Source organism: Puma concolor, chromosome A2 (genome assembly GCF_028749965.1).
Source record: "Puma concolor isolate L17-30 chromosome A2, mPumCon1.1.hap2, whole genome shotgun sequence".
NCBI lineage: Eukaryota > Metazoa > Chordata > Mammalia > Carnivora > Felidae > Puma > Puma concolor.
In genome coordinates, this window is record NC_141668.1 from 31,343,936 (window position 1) to 31,362,048 (window position 18,113).

General features: G+C 40.9%; 1 protein-coding gene and 1 long non-coding RNA gene across 5 annotated transcripts in view; both read left to right on the forward strand.

Annotated features, from left to right (window-relative positions):
- The window catches only part of TSPAN12 (tetraspanin 12), a 74,284-nt gene extending 56,534 nt beyond the window's left edge, over positions 1-17,750 (forward strand). For all 4 annotated transcript variants that reach the window (XM_086691580.1, XM_086691569.1, XM_086691590.1 and 1 more), the window contains one exon: positions 16,152-17,750. In XM_086691580.1, coding sequence (XP_086547706.1) covers positions 16,152-16,457 — 306 coding nt within the window. In that variant the 3' untranslated portion in view covers positions 16,458-17,750. The remainder of the gene's footprint in view (positions 1-16,151) is intronic.
- LOC147583089 (uncharacterized) lies at positions 8,818-12,836 on the forward strand. The gene is made up of 2 exons (XR_015245314.1): positions 8,818-8,866; positions 9,118-12,836. It is a non-coding gene; the product is annotated as an uncharacterized LOC147583089 (long non-coding RNA).
- Positions 17,751-18,113: the final 363 nt, after the last annotated feature.

Below are 18,113 nucleotides of genomic sequence, written 5' to 3' on the forward strand. Positions count from 1 at the left end.
AGCTACTTAGGATGGTTAGGAACCCACTCTTTTAGGAAGTGACATTTGAATGATGAGCAGTGGATGAGAAGGCTGCAGCCATGCAAAGATCCACTGAAGGGGCATCTGGGTGGCTCAGTCACTTAAGCATCCGACTCCTGATTTAGGCTCAAGTCACGATCTCGCAATTCATGAGTTCGAGCCCCACATCAGGCTCCATGCTGACAGTGTGCACCTCGGGCTCTGTGTTGACAGTGCAGTGCCTGCTTGGGATTCTCTCTCTCTGCCCCTACCCCATGCGTGGAACACCCGTTCCCCGCCTCAAATAAATAAATAAACTTAGGAAAAACAAAAAGATCCACTGGGACACCTGGATGGCTCAGTCGGTTGAGTGTCTGACTTCAGCTCCGGTCATTATCTCACGGTTCGTGGGTTCAAGCCCCGCGTCGGGCTCTGTGCTGACAGCTCAGAACCTGGAGCCTGTTGCAGATTCCGTCTCCCTCTCTCTCTGCCCCGACCCCACTTGTGCTCTGTATCTCTGTCTCTAAAATAAATAAACATTAAAAGAAAATTAAAAAAAAAAAAGATCCACTGAAGAATTTTTTTTAGCCTGTGAAACTGTGAGTGCAAAAACTCACCCAGAGGTAGACTAGTCAGTGATTACTGACTGCTTACTACCCTGTTCTTTGGGATTATTTGTGTAACCACACTCTCTAAATACCAGGTGTTAGACTTGGCCTCAGCAGAACATCAGACTCAGGGTGTATGTTGGTAGAATACAGGACTGAAGTGTCTCTTCCTTCTCTGATCTGCTGAGTTTTCCACCATGTCATTACTAAAGTTCTCTGTCTAGACTTGATCTGGAGAAGAAAAACAGAGAGACTGAGAAAGAAAGAAAGCTAGCAAAGTGTGGACTGTCAACCTCTTGCCCGAGGACCTGTGCTCTTCTTGGATGGGCTTCAAGGGAAAGGTGATAGTGCTGAAATTGTTTTCAATATTTTATATGCATTTTTTTCAATGACTAGTATCCTTAGCTTTCATCAGCTTTTCTTGGGGTTTCATACCAAAAAGTGTGAAGAACCACAGTTGTAGAGATAGTTGCAGTGTTTGCTACCCCTGTTATGAAATGAAGAATAAACATCTTTTCAGAGGGATTGGAATGCAATTTTCTTCCTCCGTACGCCGCCTCAAGAAAAATGAATGCAAGTAAACAAGTTCACAACAGGCCCTCCTTCAAATGGACCAACTCAAAATGTAAAACAAAGAGGAACAGAGAGTAAAGTAAAATGTACCTCCAAAGATACATGCCTTCGTTTTGTAGTTAGGAGAAAGACCACTGTTAAAAGGTATTGTTGGCTTCTTCGGAAAAGTAGTATTCACAGCAGTTTATGTGAGGGCTGGATAGAGAGATGGTTTCCGCACAGCTGGGTGCCTTTGAAACACTTTCCCTCTATTTTACTTATCTTATTTATTTTTAATTTTTTTATGTTTATTTATTTTTGAGAGAGAGAGACAGAGAGCAGGGGAAGGGCAGAGAGAGAGAGGGAGACACAGAATCCTAAGCAAGCTCCAGGCTCTGAGCTGACAGTACAGAGCCTGATGCGAGCCTGACCCACAAGCCATGAGATCATGACCTGAGCTGAATTCAGATGCTTAACCGACTGAGCTACTCAGGCACCGTTATTTTATTTTTTTTTTAGTTTATTTATTTATTTTGAAAGAGAGAGAGCAAGTAGGGGAGGGGCAGGGAGAGAGAGAGAGAGAGAGAGAGAGAGAGAATCCCAGGTAGGCCCCACACTGTTGGTGTAGAATCTGATGTGGGGCTCGAACTCACAAACCATGAGATCATGAGCTGAGCCAAAGTCAGACGCTTAACCGACTGAGCCACCCAGGTGCCCCTGGAATACTTTCCCTTTAGACCCTTAGTCTTTATATGTTCCATGTGATGTTGGGTTTGAATAGCAAATATTCTTTATAATTCCCCAAGGAATTTTGCCCCAAACCACTTCTGCCTCTGAGTAACAGAAAACTTGTATGGATAGGGTGATAGGGAAGGCCGGGAAGCATGGAAGTGAAGGGATGTGATCTCTCTGAGCCTCCGTTTACAGCACGAAGAACCCAGATGGTGACAAGCATCTAGAGGTCCATGGTACTCCCAGAAGGTACATGGACATATTAGGGATGCTCCCCCAGGTTAAAGGTGGGCCAGCTCATGATGAACCCATGTGGGATGGTTCGTTCTAAGTTTTTGTTCTCTCTGTTGTGTGTTCTCTTCCGTGTGAGCTGAGTCATGAACTCATGCTGTCGTCCCTCACAGATTGGAGGTCCTGTTCCTCCTTATCTCCTTTGTACCCTGTTGTGATCAGCAAATGGTATTTGCTTCATAATCTGTGCATATGTACTTTTCTGGGCAGCATCTTAGCCTTCAACACCTTTGACGAACACTCTCCTATTAACAGTTAGAAAAGTGAGTCAACTCTGTATATAGTCTGCTTTGACTAATAGAAACAACTTTGATTTTATAATTTTCATACACAACATCCTAAACACAGAAATATTTCCTTAGCAATTCTTTGTGGTGGAGACACGACATACATTGTAGATCCAAAAGGAGATGGTAGGGAATAGGGGTATGGCTTTCTGGCAAGTTCTACATAGTTATGAGATTGATTATTTTTCTCCCAGGTAACCCTGCTCTTAAATTACTCGTAGTAGGATTCTTTAGGACCAAGTACATCACCACACACAAAAAAACAACATGAGGGGCTAATGTTGAAAGAGAAGTGTGAGACCAGAAGCCCGAAGTAACAGTTTAGACCCCTGGCTAGGGACTGGCCAGTTGCATTAACATGAAGTTAACCAAGTCTGCATAGTAATGATCCTCATACCAGTGGTTATAATAAGAGATAGGAATTGGTGACTTTAAACTGGAGCACAAGAAGGATCCAGACATGGGTAGGTAATCTTTAATTACCATTTTTTTATATTTGTGAGATATGCATCGGGAACACAGAGGGGCTATAGCGTCTTTCCCTGAGATAAGCAGGTGTTAGCCATGTGGAGAAAATATTTGGGTGGCACGGCCGGAAAGGGGCAAGCAAAGAGGCAATTGTGCCACCTTAGAGCTGGAGCCTGGGGCGAGAGGGCCTTCCTGGCTTGCTGGCCAGGGCAGGCGCTGGATTACGCTGGATTACGAAGAGCCCCGTAAATCCTGCTACCGCATGAATTTTATGCTAAAGTCTGTGAGTAGTTGCCAAGTAGAAAGGCAAGCACATTCACAAATTTGAGGCATTATTATGGCAGGAAAGCTTAACGCTGAGTAGTCATGGGATTCTGATTTATTAATAATGAAGCTCCATTCTCAGATAAACACACACAGAACCTCCTGCACAGATAGTAATCGGTAGGCAGCTTTCAGGCTCAGTGGTTATTTAGATGGAATATCCCCAAGAAGTTCCATTCACAGGGTTCTTTTATATGAAGTCAAAGACACTCCCTCCTGCCTCTCTGCTGACTTCATTATCTCCTCAGCAACTGCCCGCAGGGGTCAGGTTCACTCTGACTTGGGGTGATATCTGTTTTATCATTCAGAGCCCTGCAGGACCAGTTTGTGCTTGGTGGGGGGAACATCCCTTTTATCTTAGGCTTTGCTTTATCTAATGGGGCCTTGAACTGTTCTGCTGATTTTGCCTAAGGTATACAAATGCGTTCTTCTTTTCTTTCCCTCTCTTTTTGGCACAGTTCACTTGTAGGTTTCCCGTTACCTAGTCACCGTTCAAATGACTTTTCTTCTTTTGCTTTGTTAATGAAGACTTGTGAGGTTTACCTTTAGAATTTACTCATAAGAAAGCCATTTTAATATTTTGACCTGAAAGAAGTACTTCACAAAGTAACAATTTTAGATTTGTGCCTTGAAATTATTGTGTCACCCTTGTGAAGAGGAGTGGAGCTAAGGACTAGGTCTTGAGGCCTGGAAGAGAGGTAGGAAACTGTTGCAGGTGATTCATGTGAGTGATGATAAGGGCTGGGATTCAGGCTGTGCCATTGAGGACAGAGGGAAGGGATGAATGTGAGTGATTTGAGGGGGAATAAACAAAATGATGAACTGGTTGTGCAGAGCGAATGACAGGGAAGCTGTAAGGACACTAGCCTTGGACTCGGATCCTGGTTGGATAAAGAAGCCATTTACTGAGGAGATAGGTTGGATTTGACTGGGTCCTTCTTGGAAATGCTGGGTTTAAGGTTCCTGTCAAGTACTTGGTGTGCAGAAACCAGTAGAAAATATAAAGCTCAGTAGACCTAATTCAGTCAGAGATGTGGATTTTGTGCGGACCGATCAGGGAAAGAGCTAATTCCATATGCAATGAGTTGAATAAGGTGGGAGTCTGTTTTTCTCCCATAAACCAGTCAGGTGGGCCAGACCGCCAGACAGCTCTGCCGCCTTCATCCAGGGACCCAGGATAGTGAGACAATTCCACCTTTTTTTAATACCTGCCTTCCAAAATTGCTCCTGTTTTTCTCGGATTCCGGTCAGAGGGAAGGAAGACATGGGAAGGAGAACATCCAGTGTGTGCAGCTCTACACTCATCACCTCTGCTCACATTCCATTGGCAAGGGCTCACTTGGCCCTGCTGAGTTGCAAGGGAGGCTGGGAAATGTGGCCTCTGGCTAGGAGACTGCATTCCCATAGACAACACTGATTACTATGAAGAAGTAGAAAACAGCCTGGAGCAGGTGGGGGGGACTAACAGTTTACAGGTGTTATCAGTGTAGATGAGGCAATGAATGCATGGGGAGGAGATCAGGTCCCACAAAGAGATGGTGTGACATATGCGACAGAGGACAAAATTTAGGGAGTGGCACCACTTGGGCAGAGGAGGAGCCCCACCTATTGAAGTCAAGGAAGGAGAGGGTTTTAGGAATGAGTTTTCTTGAGTGAGAAAGCATGGCTCCGAGGTGAAGATCAAGCTCTGAAGTCAGACTCTTGAGGTTAAATCTTCACTCTGCGCCTTACTAGCTGTGTGATCGCGAGCAAGGTGTTCCTGTCTCTGTGTTTCATTCTTTTCGCCTACAAAATGAGGATAACCAAAGTACCCATCTCAGGGTTGTCTGGAGAGTGAATGAACATATTAAAGCCATTAGAACAGTGCCTGTTGGTAGTAAATCCTACCAGTCATAGCTGAGAGTTAAGGTAAATTAGGGATTGGAAAGTCCACCTAGGAATTTTTAAATAAGGTACACATTTATATAGCTCTATAAACATGCATTACCTCATTAAAGCCCTAAAATAGTTCCATTAAGGTGCGGTATTATTATCTCCATTTTACAGATGAGAAAAGTGAGACACAAAGAGGCTAAGTGACGTAGTCCTGTGTCATAGCTAGTCAGTGACTGAGCTTAGATCTATTTGATTCCAAAGCCCAGATTTTAGACACTAAAATTTTGAGATATGGAATACATGGTGAGGAATAAGCTGAATGTTTGTAGATTTTTTTTCACTTGTAAACCTCAATGGCTTAATTTTTATAATGAGATAATAATACTACCTACCTCACTCTTGCATTACAAAGATAAATCAAGCTTTGTAATGAGAAACCCTTAGCAAACCACTTGGCATATAATAAACACAAATCTCCAATGCATGGCGGTAGCTAATGACAGTAATGACAATAATAACTGTTAATTATTAACATTTATTAAAGTAAATAGAATAATTAACGATCTATAATTAGATCTTTAACTAGCCAAATTGCACTCGGTTTTGCTAGTTAAAGACAGGAAGGGTAAGCATTTTCTGGTTCTATATATCTGTGCTGGCTGAAGGTAGATTTTGAGGTCAAGATTTTGGGGCCTTCATGTGGTTTCTGATTTCACTTGTTTTAACACCTCCCTTCTTCTTATAGATGAAATTTAGGCGGCCAAAGGGCCCAATGAGAGATAACGTTTGAATGAGCAGCTTGTAAATGTGCTTCTGCTCAATCAGGGAGCGCCTGCTGCAGGAGCCGGCCTCACAAGGGAGAACAGCACTGTCTGGGTTTTCTGACTCTGTCGTCTCTTTACAACCACATCTTTCTGTAAAAATTGAAAAATATTCTGTAGATGCAGTCTTTTAAATTTGGTGATTCTGTCTATCCAATGGGGATATTGTGAGAATTAATAGAGATACCAGGGACCGTCATTAAGAAATAGGAAGACTTTTTCTACTGCATTTCCGATGCACGGGTTTGGTTAGCCTTACCCTTAACGAGAACAGAAAGTCCTATGGTGAATTTTATTACTTGCTATTTAATTTTTTTTTTTTTTTTTTTTTTTTTTAAAATTTTTTTCAACGTTTATTTATTTGTGGGACAGAGAGACAGAGCATGAACGGGGGAGGGGCAGAGAGAGAGGGAGACACAGAATCGGAAACAGGCTCCAGGCTCTGAGCCATCAGCCCAGAGCCCGACGCGGGGCTCGAACTCACGGACCGCGAGATCGTGACCTGGCCGAAGTCGGACGCTTAACCGACTGCGCCACCCAGGCGCCCCATCTATTTAATTTTTTTAAAGGAAGGATTCATTTCCCTGCAGCACTTATGATTATCAGTGGAGAACATTTGGTCCAACCTGTGTAAAGATCACAGACTCATGAAGCACATTCACTTTTTTAATTTTAGAAGAAATAAGGCCGAAGATTATATATTTGTACGTGATAATTAACACAGTCATTTCAAACTTGAGAGCCACGTTTATTACCAAACATCAATTAGAAAAATATCAATACTGGCGTGTATTGGCACCTAGACTTAATTCATACTTTATCTTCATAAGCTGATTAGAAGTCTGCCTAATTTTTTTCTCTGTTGCTTGTGAATATTGAATAACAAAAAGCCATGGGGTGCTTCCAATTTTAGAAAATCATTTTGGAGATAGATCAGAGCATAATTTCAAGTGTATCATTTCCTCAAGTAAAATGAGGCATCCTGACATGCCTTCCAATAGATTCTAGGAAACGTAGGGATTAGTGATTTTTTTTCTCTAATAAAAAGTTAGTGTTATTATTTATAGTTACTAGTTGACCAGGATTTTAATACTGCAGCAAGTAAAGTAGGTTAGACCACATGCGTATTCATACCTTTGAGTTTTCTGAAGTTATTAATGTAGGACTAACATAGCTTTATGTAGGAAGAAAACACATTCAAGGTGAATCAACTTAGAGTATTTTATTTTGAGAAAAGCAAATAAGTGTAATTGAGTTCTTTCCAATTCTGAATAAAACACCCTTTGTGAAATGGAATGCGGTTTTGAACTCTAACATTTCTGTTTCCTCTTTGACTCACTCAACAGAAATGTTTGTTTATGCAACTAAATCTCTATGAATAGTACAATAGAGTGTATAGAGACACATCTGTATTTTTTTTTCTTCTCTAGACTTGGTGTCTTGGTTTTCAGCAAAAGTGTCCCAAGTCTGCACTGAAAAGTGTAAACCTTATGCATGATTATCTGACTGACTGAAAATAAGCTCACAACTTGTGTTCAGAGTGATTTTATTCAAAGGCACAGAATGGAAGAGAGCGGCTAAGGAGGACAATGCTTATATAGAAATCCAGAAAAATATTGTCCTCAAGAAGAGGACTATTCTTTTGGAAAATTAATCCTTAACTTTAAGTAATTGTGTAAATGATTCACAAATATTCAGCACGATGCCTGATGTACTGCAAATTTCTACAATGCCCTCTGAATCATCAAAAAAATATCAAATTGTGTGCAGTATAGAGAGATTTGTATTTAATGAATTCTAATGACAAACTTAAGTATTAAAATTCTGTCTTGCTTGAGGGGTTATCTGTATGCCTTATAAACTAAATGAGGTAGTGATAAGGCTGACATATTGTTACATAAATTGAGGAATCTAAGACCTTTGCCTTGAATAAACAGCCCTTGCCCACCTTGACGTGGAAATAATCTTTAGTGTCCCCAAGATCCAGAAGGAGGCTGCGTCCTTACTATGTGTCATATGATACGATCCCATGTCCACACTTCTGGGGAACCTGACAAAGCTTTTTGCCCAGGATCCAAACTCATTCAAACAGTCTTGGTTGTCCTAATGTAGTAGTGAGTCACAGAGTCGGGACACCGAGGTTTTTCTTTCCAGGAAGCAGCTTTGTTCATGTCAGCACGGGCTCAGAGGGCTAAGACCCAAAAGGCTGAGCCCTGGACGCAGTAAGGGGTTGCCTCTTGTACAGTTTTTGCTCCTTTGTCTCCCATATATGGTAACATACAGTCTGAATGTGCAGTCTGTGTTACAGAGCCATGAGGAATGTCATGCATGCACACATAGCCAGGTTGCCTTCCCATGTCTCGAGATGTTCACCACATTCCTTAGGGAGGTGCTCTGCCACACTAATATTTTACTGCATTTTCTAGTTTTTAAAGTTAAAAATCAGTGTTATTTTCAAAGAAACATGGACCAAATCAGCACAATCCAAAAAGAGCTCAGTAGGCTGATGACATGTATATATCTGGAAAACTTGAGGGAATTGGGAATATTTAGTTTGGAGAAGAGAATAGTTCAAGGGAAAGTGATGGCTCTTCAAATATGACTCTCTACCTTATAGAAGAGTTTGAGAGGGGCGCCTGGGTGGCGCAGTCGGTTAAGCGTCCGACTTCAGCCAGGTCACGATCTCACGGTCTGTGAGTTCGAGCCCCGCGTCGGGCTCTGGGCTGATGGCTCGGAGCCTGGAGCCTGTTTCCGATTCTGTGTCTCCCTCTCTCTCTGCCCCTCCCCTGTTCATGCTCTGTCTCTCTCTGTCCCCAAAATAAATAAACGTTGAAAAAAAAAATTAAAAAAAAAAAAAAAAAGAGTTTGAGAGCAGACCCAGGACCAATGCATCTTATTAAGAAGATAGGTTCCGGGGCGCCTGGGTGGCGCAGTCGGTTAAGCGTCCGACTTCAGCCAGGTCACGATCTCGCGGTCGTCCGTGAGTTCGAGCCCCGCGTCAGGCTCTGGGCTGATGGCTCAGAGCCTGGAGCCTGTTTCCGATTCTGTGTCTCCCTCTCTCTCTGCCCCTCCCCCGTTCATGCTCTGTCTCTCTCTGTCCCAAAAATAAACGTTGAAAAAAAAAATTAAAAAAAAAAAAAAAAAAAAAAAAGAAGATAGCTTCCAATAAGGAAAAGCTTAAGTATTAATGTTGCTCAAGCGTGGACAAAACTGTCTAGTGGGGCAGTGAATTCCTCTCATTTGAAGTGCATTTTCGTTGAAGACTTTTTTTTGTTTGTGTGGGAGTCATTCTTTCCTGTATCTTTGCACACCTTGTAATTTTTGTTATTGTTGTTGAGAACTGGACATTGTAAATAATATAATGTGGCAACTCTGGAAATCAGATTCTCCTCCCTCCCCAGAGTTTGTTGTTGCTTGTTTATTCATTAGTGACCTTCCTGAATCAATTCTGTAAAATCTGTATTCTTTGTCATGTGTGGCCACTAAAGTCTGCCCTGTTAACTTAGGGACAGTTAATGAATGATCAGAGATTTCCTTAAGATGCCTGGAACCAATAAGCCTCCCGGTCTTTGTCAAGGGTGCGCAGAGCCTCAAAGTTAGCCAGAGGTAAGATTGCAGGGCCTTCTTAGGTCTTCCCCTTAGCATGCACACGGCCCTGAACATAAGCACTGCCCTGTTCTTGTGTGTAACTTTGGAAAGTTCCACAAGTATCCCAGAGCTTTGCCAAGGCCCCTGTGGACTTCTCATTCCCCCAGATTTTCTTTTTAAGCTTTTTGACCAGCTCATTGTGTGCAGTTATTATGCACTGCCTCAGGCAGCCTCAGTGTTCCTCTGGGTGCTTTTGACAAATACCCCCAGGGAAAAGGCTGTTGCCCGGTTGAGCTCCAACTCAGGTTCAAATAAAAACAACCTTGCAAATGAGGTCTTCCAGGGTACCGCCAGATAGGACAAATAATGACAGTTATCTGAGACTGGGGCTTTGAAGGAGCTCCAGTCATATTCTGTTGCCTCTGGCTTCCAGGCCACTGGTTTTCACCATAATTATGGGCTGTTGATTTTCAAGGCTGCTGCAGAGCTGGGGAGAGGGGATGGGAGAGGGCTAATTACAATGTGACAGAGCTTGATGTTCTTACTGAGACTCAGGTACTTCTGAATAATGCTCCTCAGGTGGCTACAAGCTCTGGTTAATTTTCAGAGTTCTAAAAAAGTTGATTGTGACAATTTTTGCTAATGCTTTCATTACTTATGTGGAAGAGAAACTATATAGAGGTCCTTTCTCTGCCAGTTTTGTTGATGTTGTTCTGGAAGTGGTTTTTAGCCACATTTTTAAAGGTTAAAACTTGAACTTATTAACTTACAAGGTCTCCTCCCACTCTAGAACATTCAGTGTTAGCTAGTGTATCACATCCCCCAAACAATCCCAGAGGATATAGTTTACTATACCTTTTTTACAAATGTGGTTGTTTAAAATATAATTAGAACAGACTTTCCCCAAAGCCAAAATGTGAAACACAATAGACTGTAGTTTGGTTATCAGTCTCTGCTTGATTTTACTCACTGATTTAAACAAGAAACGTTACCTTTCCTGCACAGTTTTTCAAGTTAGAATGAGTTAGTCAAAAGGGGTGGGAGATCTTATGACAATAAGAACTATATATCATGATAATGCTACCCCATTCATAACATGGTGCCACAAAAGAAGAACAAGAAGAAGAACTATACAGGTAAAATTTAAGTACCAGTGACAACTGAAAAAGTAAAAATCAAATGATAATTGACTTATGGTATTTCACAGGATTGAATCATTAGCATATGTATTTCTTGAATGGTTTACATTTAATTCTGAAGTTTATTTTAATTTTTATTACCAAATTATTGATTTATCTATTCTAACTAATCCTTTATTTACTTATTAAACATCCATTTTTATTCTAAGTACTGATGAATATAGGTAAGGAATTAACTAAACATAATCCGCTGCCATTTTATATCCATTTCTTTTTTCTAAAGATGGATGTGGTGATCTGGTACTGCCTTACTTAGCAATGATGTTAAATAATGTATCTATATAAATTAATTTCCTGTTGTTTGAAGCTAAAGCTTTTAAATTTAACTATCTTTAATGTGACCCTTTCCAAACTATATAAAATGGCTTTTGGGGCGCCTGGGTGGCTCAGTTGGTTAAGCTTCCGACTCTCGGTTTCAGCTCAGGTCATGATCTCATGGTTCACGGTTCGTGGGTTTGCGCCCCACATCGGGCTGTGCTGATGGTGCAGATCCTGCTTGGGATTCTCTCTCTGTTCCTTCTCCACTTGTGCATGCTCTCTCTCTCTCTCAAAAGAAATAAATAAACCAAAAAGAAATTAATACTTCTCTGCTCCATGAGAAGGCTAGTGATCTAATGTATCAGTGGCAAATAATCATTTTAGATAGTTACTTCACTGCCCTGAAAAACAGCATCAGCCACTTTGGCTCCTGTGAGCAAGGGCTGTTGCATCAATACTCAGAGATGGCACAATGCTGTGATTTGGTATTTTCATTCTCTTTTAAAAAATGTTGTACCTTCCTTGTACCTGTTTATTCATACTTGCTTTTTATAGATTTTCTATCATTTTATTTTTTGATTTTTAATTAAATTTTAATTTAATTTAATTTTTTTTTTTTTTTTTTTTTGAGAAAGAGAGAGTGCCATTGGGGGAGTGCACAGAGAGAGGGAGACACAGAATTCTAAGCAGGCTCCAGGATCGAAGCTGTAAGCACAGAGCCCAACATGGGACTCCAACTCCCCAAACCAAGATCATGACCTGAGAAATGCTTAACTGACTGAGCCACCCAGGTGCCCTAATTTTTCGTCTATTTTAATTTGAGCTTTCTAATCCTTAGTGGGCCTGGTGTGGGAAACAAAGACAGAGGAAATGGCAGATAGAATTTAATTTCCTTATAACCTGCAGCCCATTGACAAATACTTGAGGCTGGCAGAGTAAAGTGTTTCTCCAGGAACTCCCTGCTGTCTTAATGTTAATGCTTTGCTAGAGGGAAAAACAACCTTAGCTTGACAATAGCTAGGCCTCCAGTATCCTGGGAGTCTTCTTTAGCATAGGAAAATCTCACTGGAAACTTCCTCTGGACTTTACTTCCCCCAACCCCATAGTATAAAACCAGTCTCTCCTCATGGTCCCGGGTAGCTCTTTCTGCCCACCAGACCTGTCCCGTGCTTTAATAAAATCACCCTTTTGCACTGAAGACATCTTCAAGAATTCTTTCTTGGCCATTGGCTCCAGACCCCCCACAATCACCCCAAAAAACCTCATCAGGTTAGATGAGAAAACTGAAACACAGAGAGATTAAGTAACTTGTCCAAAGTCACATAGCTTGTAAATGGAGCAGGGATATGAAACTCAGAATTCTGGCTCTGCGGTTCATGGTCTTAACTATTATTCTATACTGTGTCATGCAAGGATACTTGTTAGAATTACACATAAACATAAGGGTGAGAGGGCTCTGATGAACTAGCTCAATGAAATTCTTTGAAAGGTATTTGAACTTCGGTGAATTTTCTCTGTGACAGCTATTTTGGTTTCCCACAGACTGTGTGTGCATGTGTGTGCATACATGCATTTTGTGTGTGTATTAAAAAGGTAAGATGGCCGAAGAAGTGATTTTATTAAACCCATGTTAAGTAGTATTAAATTATAAATATTTTAAGTTCATTTTTGGTGAAATTGATGAAGTTTAGCTAATCTTTTGCTGTTAATTCGCATTACATGATTTACCAGAAAAAGTTCTTGAAGCATGTCTAGAACTCGTTTTACATGATTTTGTATTTCTTGAACATAATGACTTATTGGAGTAAAGTTACTGATCAATGCCTTTGGAAATCTAAGAATTATGTATTGTTCATTCTTCTTCTCCAACATAATGCACAGATTCACAACTGATTCAGTAGTCTTGCTTCCCTTGATTTAGTTGAGTTCTTTGTGATATCTAGAGAAGAAAACAAGGAGGCAATTTTTAAAAAAAATTTTGTTTTGTTTATTTTTGAGAGAGAGAAACAACACGAGCAGGGGAGGGACAGAGAGAGAGAGAGAGGGAGACACAGAATCCGAAGCAGGCTCCAGGTTCTGAGCTGTCAGCACAGAGCCCGATGTGGGGCTCGAACTCATGAACCATGAGATCATGACCCGAGCCGAAGTTGGACGCTTATCCAACTTATCCCCAAGGAGGAAATTTTCAATGTAATTATCAATTTCTTTTTATTCAAGTAGCTGCCTCAATAGGGTAAGCAGAATGAATCACTGCACAAACTCTGAACAAAAGTTTTGAAAAGTCAAATTCTTCTTGTTAGGAGATAATTTCCCATGGGTCTCTTGCATTTCTTCATGTCTTATATGCAGAAGCAATGGATGCCTTTGTTCTGGACTATCTTTTCAAGGGCTTTTGCACAGAAACAGCCTTGAAGATAGAGATGGTGTCTCCCTTCAAAGAAAAGGGCAGGTTTATTTACTGTCCAGTATAATAAAGATGATATCTTTCTCCGATGCAAAGGACATTTATGCTTACTGCCCATTATGAAAGATTAGGGTTCCCTAAACTTCAGGTTTCTCTTTCATAATGCAGTCCACTGTGTGCAGGTATCATCTGGTTGTCTCCATGTTGCACTTGGATCTCGAGGAACTGGCACATACTCTGGCTGTTGCTATTGCTATGAGTAATAAAGTCCTTGGCCTCTGTCTTCTGCCAAAGTCCATGAAACTGTGGCAGGCAAATTTGTTCTCTTCCAAGTAGAGCAGAGACTCAGAATCTTCCAAGTCCTTGAAATTTATTATTATAAAATTCTTTCCTAGATTTTCACCTTCATTTAGAATCAGCTTCCCTTTGGAAGAGGGAATTATCATTTCTTTGTTGTGGATTCAATAGAGACTTGGCAGGTTCTCTCTGCTTTGTTCACTGGAGAAGTGACTTGGACAGTTGTTAGTTGCATTCTCCCTCCTTTCCTTTGCACCTCCTGCCCCCGCCATTATCTTTAGTCATAGTTTTTCTTTCCCTTTTTTCCCCTCTTCTCTTTTTCTTTCAAAATTCTCTTCTGTCTACCACAAGCACTCCTTAGCCTTTTATACTTAAAATTAAATACAAACAGAAACTTTGCTAATCCTTTTAAGTCAGGTGTCCTTAGCGTGTAGGGAAACCAAAGATACTTTTCAAACCCTTACTTGGGGCACCCAGGTGGGTCAGTTAGTTAAGCATCCAACTCTTGATTTTGGCTTAGATCAAGATCTCAAAATCGTGAGATTGAGGACTGTGTCGGGCTCCATCTTCCCCTCCCTGGTTTGCTCACGTATGCACTCTCTCTGTCTATAAATAAATGAATAAATAAATCCAACTAAGACTCGATGCCATGCCAGGAACACCCCTTCCCCCATTTTGTATTTCTTCTCAGGCAGTGGACAGAAGTGTGTGATGGTAGGTGAAAGGGAATAGATTAATTTCCACCTATCAGCAAGTTTCAGCAGCAGACTGGGCAAACGTTCCTGATCCTTGGGGACAAGTCTGTGACCAAATGAGCTGCCGGAGTCCAGCTCCAGCAGGTCCAGGGCTTCCCGAAGGATGAACGGCGTCGGCGAAAAAGTGAAAATAAAACAAAACAAAAATAAAAATGGACACGGACAACAGCAGTGTGTTGAACTGGCCGATTTATTGCAGTAAATGTGGCATTATATATGCTAGTGATTTCCTTGTAACATATGTCATCTATGTTTTTCTAACATTATCTAATTTTGAAAACGTTCCTTTGTATAATTACCCCATAAGGAATAACATGATTGTTTTGCCATAACGTTCCCTCCTGCCCTTTGCTTATTGATTAATTTCTTTTATTGTTTTTATTATGTATCTATGTTTATCTATAATTTATAAAGCATTTGCTTTGCTGTTCTCACGAAAGGTCATTTATCCCTCAACACCTCAAGTGGGACAGTTTCAGGGACATGACCTCTTAGTTGTTTCCCTGAACCATTTGTGGTTTTGAAGAACAAAAGTGTTCGCCTGTGTCCGAGGTGCCAGGAAGGGGGCCAAGAGGGCCTTAGAAACCCACGCCTTATACATTCTCAGAGAGACAATGCACCTAGGAACCAATGAACCATTCTGTACTTTAACCGACTAGGTTCAATCATCATCTGGAATGCCTCCTGGGGGCCAAGTGGGCCCAGGGGTCAGAGTGACCTATGTCCATAGATACACTCCTTAGTTACCGGAGTGGGGCTTTCGGATCCATATGTCTCTCCTTCGTTGGCCGCCTTTGCTGGCACCTGCACGAGGCCATCCTTCCTGCAAGTAGAGGCGTCTCCATAGGGAATGGCAAGGGCTAAACGTAAGGCCGCACAATTTCTTGCGGAACCTTATCTTCTTCCCTAATGGTTCTTTTCCCAGGGGGCCTGCCGAGGCCAATTCCCCAACAGACAATACCCCAGGTACTTTTAAGGCCGAATTACCTAAAAGCGGGAGGACAAGAAGCTTCACTGTCGGCGGGCCACCCTGCAGTCACCAGTCCGTCCACAGCCTGGGCTCTGCCACTCAGGCTGGGTAGCTGGGCTTCCACCAATGAGCTATAACCTAACAGTGAATACCAACAATGATAAGGAAACATTTTTGCAAAATCTGGATCAGTCTATATCAGCGGTCAGCAGTCTATGGCCTGTGCCCCAAATGTGGCCTACTGCTTTTTTGGTTCATGAGGTTTCACTGGAAGGCAGCCAGCCATATGCATTCATTTCCATATTGTCTATGGTGGCTTGCTTGTTAACAGTGGCAGAGATGAGTGATTGCAATAGAGACCATATGGCCGGCAAAGATTTGCTTCAAGATTTACTATCTGACCCTTTACAAATAAAGACACAAACAAAAGGTTACCAACCCTGCTCTAGTTGTGTTTTGTGCTGGTGATTCTCAATGTCAGGTGGTGAGGAAGACAGAAAAAGGAGTAAGCTCATCAGAATCACCTGGGCAGGCTTTTCAAAAAGTGCTCCTCTCCATCTCCCCTCCAGTTTCTCATAGGTGTTCCCTGCTGAGAGTCACTGTGTTAAACTGTTAAGATTCCAGTTGTTTGGTTCCATTAACTGGCACAGATTGTTTGTTTTCACTATTTGACCCTCCGGGACATACCCAAAGTAATACTGACTGTGTTATTTCTTTTACAGGGTTGTGGGAAGAAAATGTATTCCTTTTTGAGGGGAACCAAACAACTGCAGGTGCTAAGGTTTCTGGGGATCTCCATTGGAGTGACACAGATCCTGGCCATGATTCTCACCATTACTCTGCTCTGGGCTCTCTACTATGATCGAAGGGAGCCTGGGACAGACCAAATGATGTCCCTGAAGAATGACACGACTCAGCACCTGTCATGTCACTCAGTAGAACTGTTGAAACCAAGCCTGTCGAGGATCTTTGAACACACATCTATGGCAAACAGCTTTACTACACACTTCGAGATGGAGGAATTATAGAGGATGTCAAAGAAGGAAACTACAAATTTATTTTATTGGACTCGTGCATTCTTGAGCACACACTTATCTGTTTCAGAAATGTGTAGAAATAAGAATGTTGCCATAAGGAATGCCGGAGCATATAATTTTCTACCCTTTAAAGTGAAGAGGGAAAAATTCCATTTTGTAAGTCACCACCTGGACAACGGTTGATGCCCTTTATAATGCTGAGGACAGATCCAATACCCACTTTATAGCCTGTGTAAGATTTTTACTGAACACAGTTATTCTTTGAGGCTCATGCTTTGGCTTAGTTTGACCAGCATTTCCGCATCCATGTAAACAAGCCATGCTCTGGTGGCATTGGAGCCACAGTAAAGTTTGATTTACTTTCATAAGCTTGCTAGTATATCAAGTACCAATGAACGGCTAACACAGGAAGTTAGGCAGTATTAATGAATTGTATTACTTGGTGACATAGTTTTTGGAGAGTGGGTTGATTATACATAAGAAAACTTTGAAGATTGGTGACTATCTAAATGTGATTTTTTTTCTGGTTACTAAAATATTCTTGTTACTTAACAAGAGCAAATTAACACATTGTCTTAAACTGATCAGGGATCTATGTGTATATAAGAGTCTGTGGTAAGTCTGTATAATTCAGTAGATTTCAGTTCTTATAATGTTAAGAATAACAATTGTGAGTGGAAAGGATAAATTTGTCCTGTATAGCACCATTATTGTTAACCTTTCCTGTAATAGAGCTTTAAAAATCCGTCTTGGGCTTATATTACGTACATAACTGTTAATTTAAATACTTAACCACTAATTTTGAAAGATTGCCAGTGTGATGCATAGGAATCATTTTAAGTCAGAATGTCGTCTGGTCTCTAGGAAATATTCCAAGGAAGTTTGCACATAACGGTAGTTCATTTAGCAAAATCTTGGATGCTGCCTTTCTCCCAAACTAAGGCTCTTTTTGACACTCAACACTTTTTAAAGCCTTTGTCTTCTCCAAACAATAGGCAATAGTCCACAAGTTTGAATACAGCTCCATAGAGAATACTGTCCCTTCTCTCCAGCAAAATGCCAAGAGAATCATTAAAATAAGTGACAATTTAGAGATTTTCTTCGCTTTATTTCACTGATTAAGATACTGTGGTGAATTACACAGATTATTAAATTTTTTACAAGAGTAAAATATATTTATTTGAAATGGGGAGAGTGCATTTTACTGTATTTTGTGTATAATGTTTATTAGAAAATGAAAAGAAAATTAAAATGTGTCAATAAATATTTTCTAGAGAGTAATAATTTGTCTGTGTCTAATTTTTATACACGATGAACACTTTTACCTCTCACGATGATTGGCAAGGGGAGAGAAATATAAGAAGAAATGATTAAGTAAAGTAACAATAATGATTGCCAAACTCTGGAACTAATCTATAAGAGGATGTATCCTCAGTGAGAAAAGACAAAAAGATGCCCACTTACTTTTCAGGTTCGTTTTTGAGCTAAATGATAAATAATGTAGTTGTTTGCTAGAACATAAAAATATGCACATTCATGCTGATTCATCTTCTCAATGTTTTCACATCCCAGTTTCTTCAAGTAACTTTTAGAAGCAAATGAGTCTAAGAAATGCAACATTTGAAATTAACTGCCAGATTTTATCTC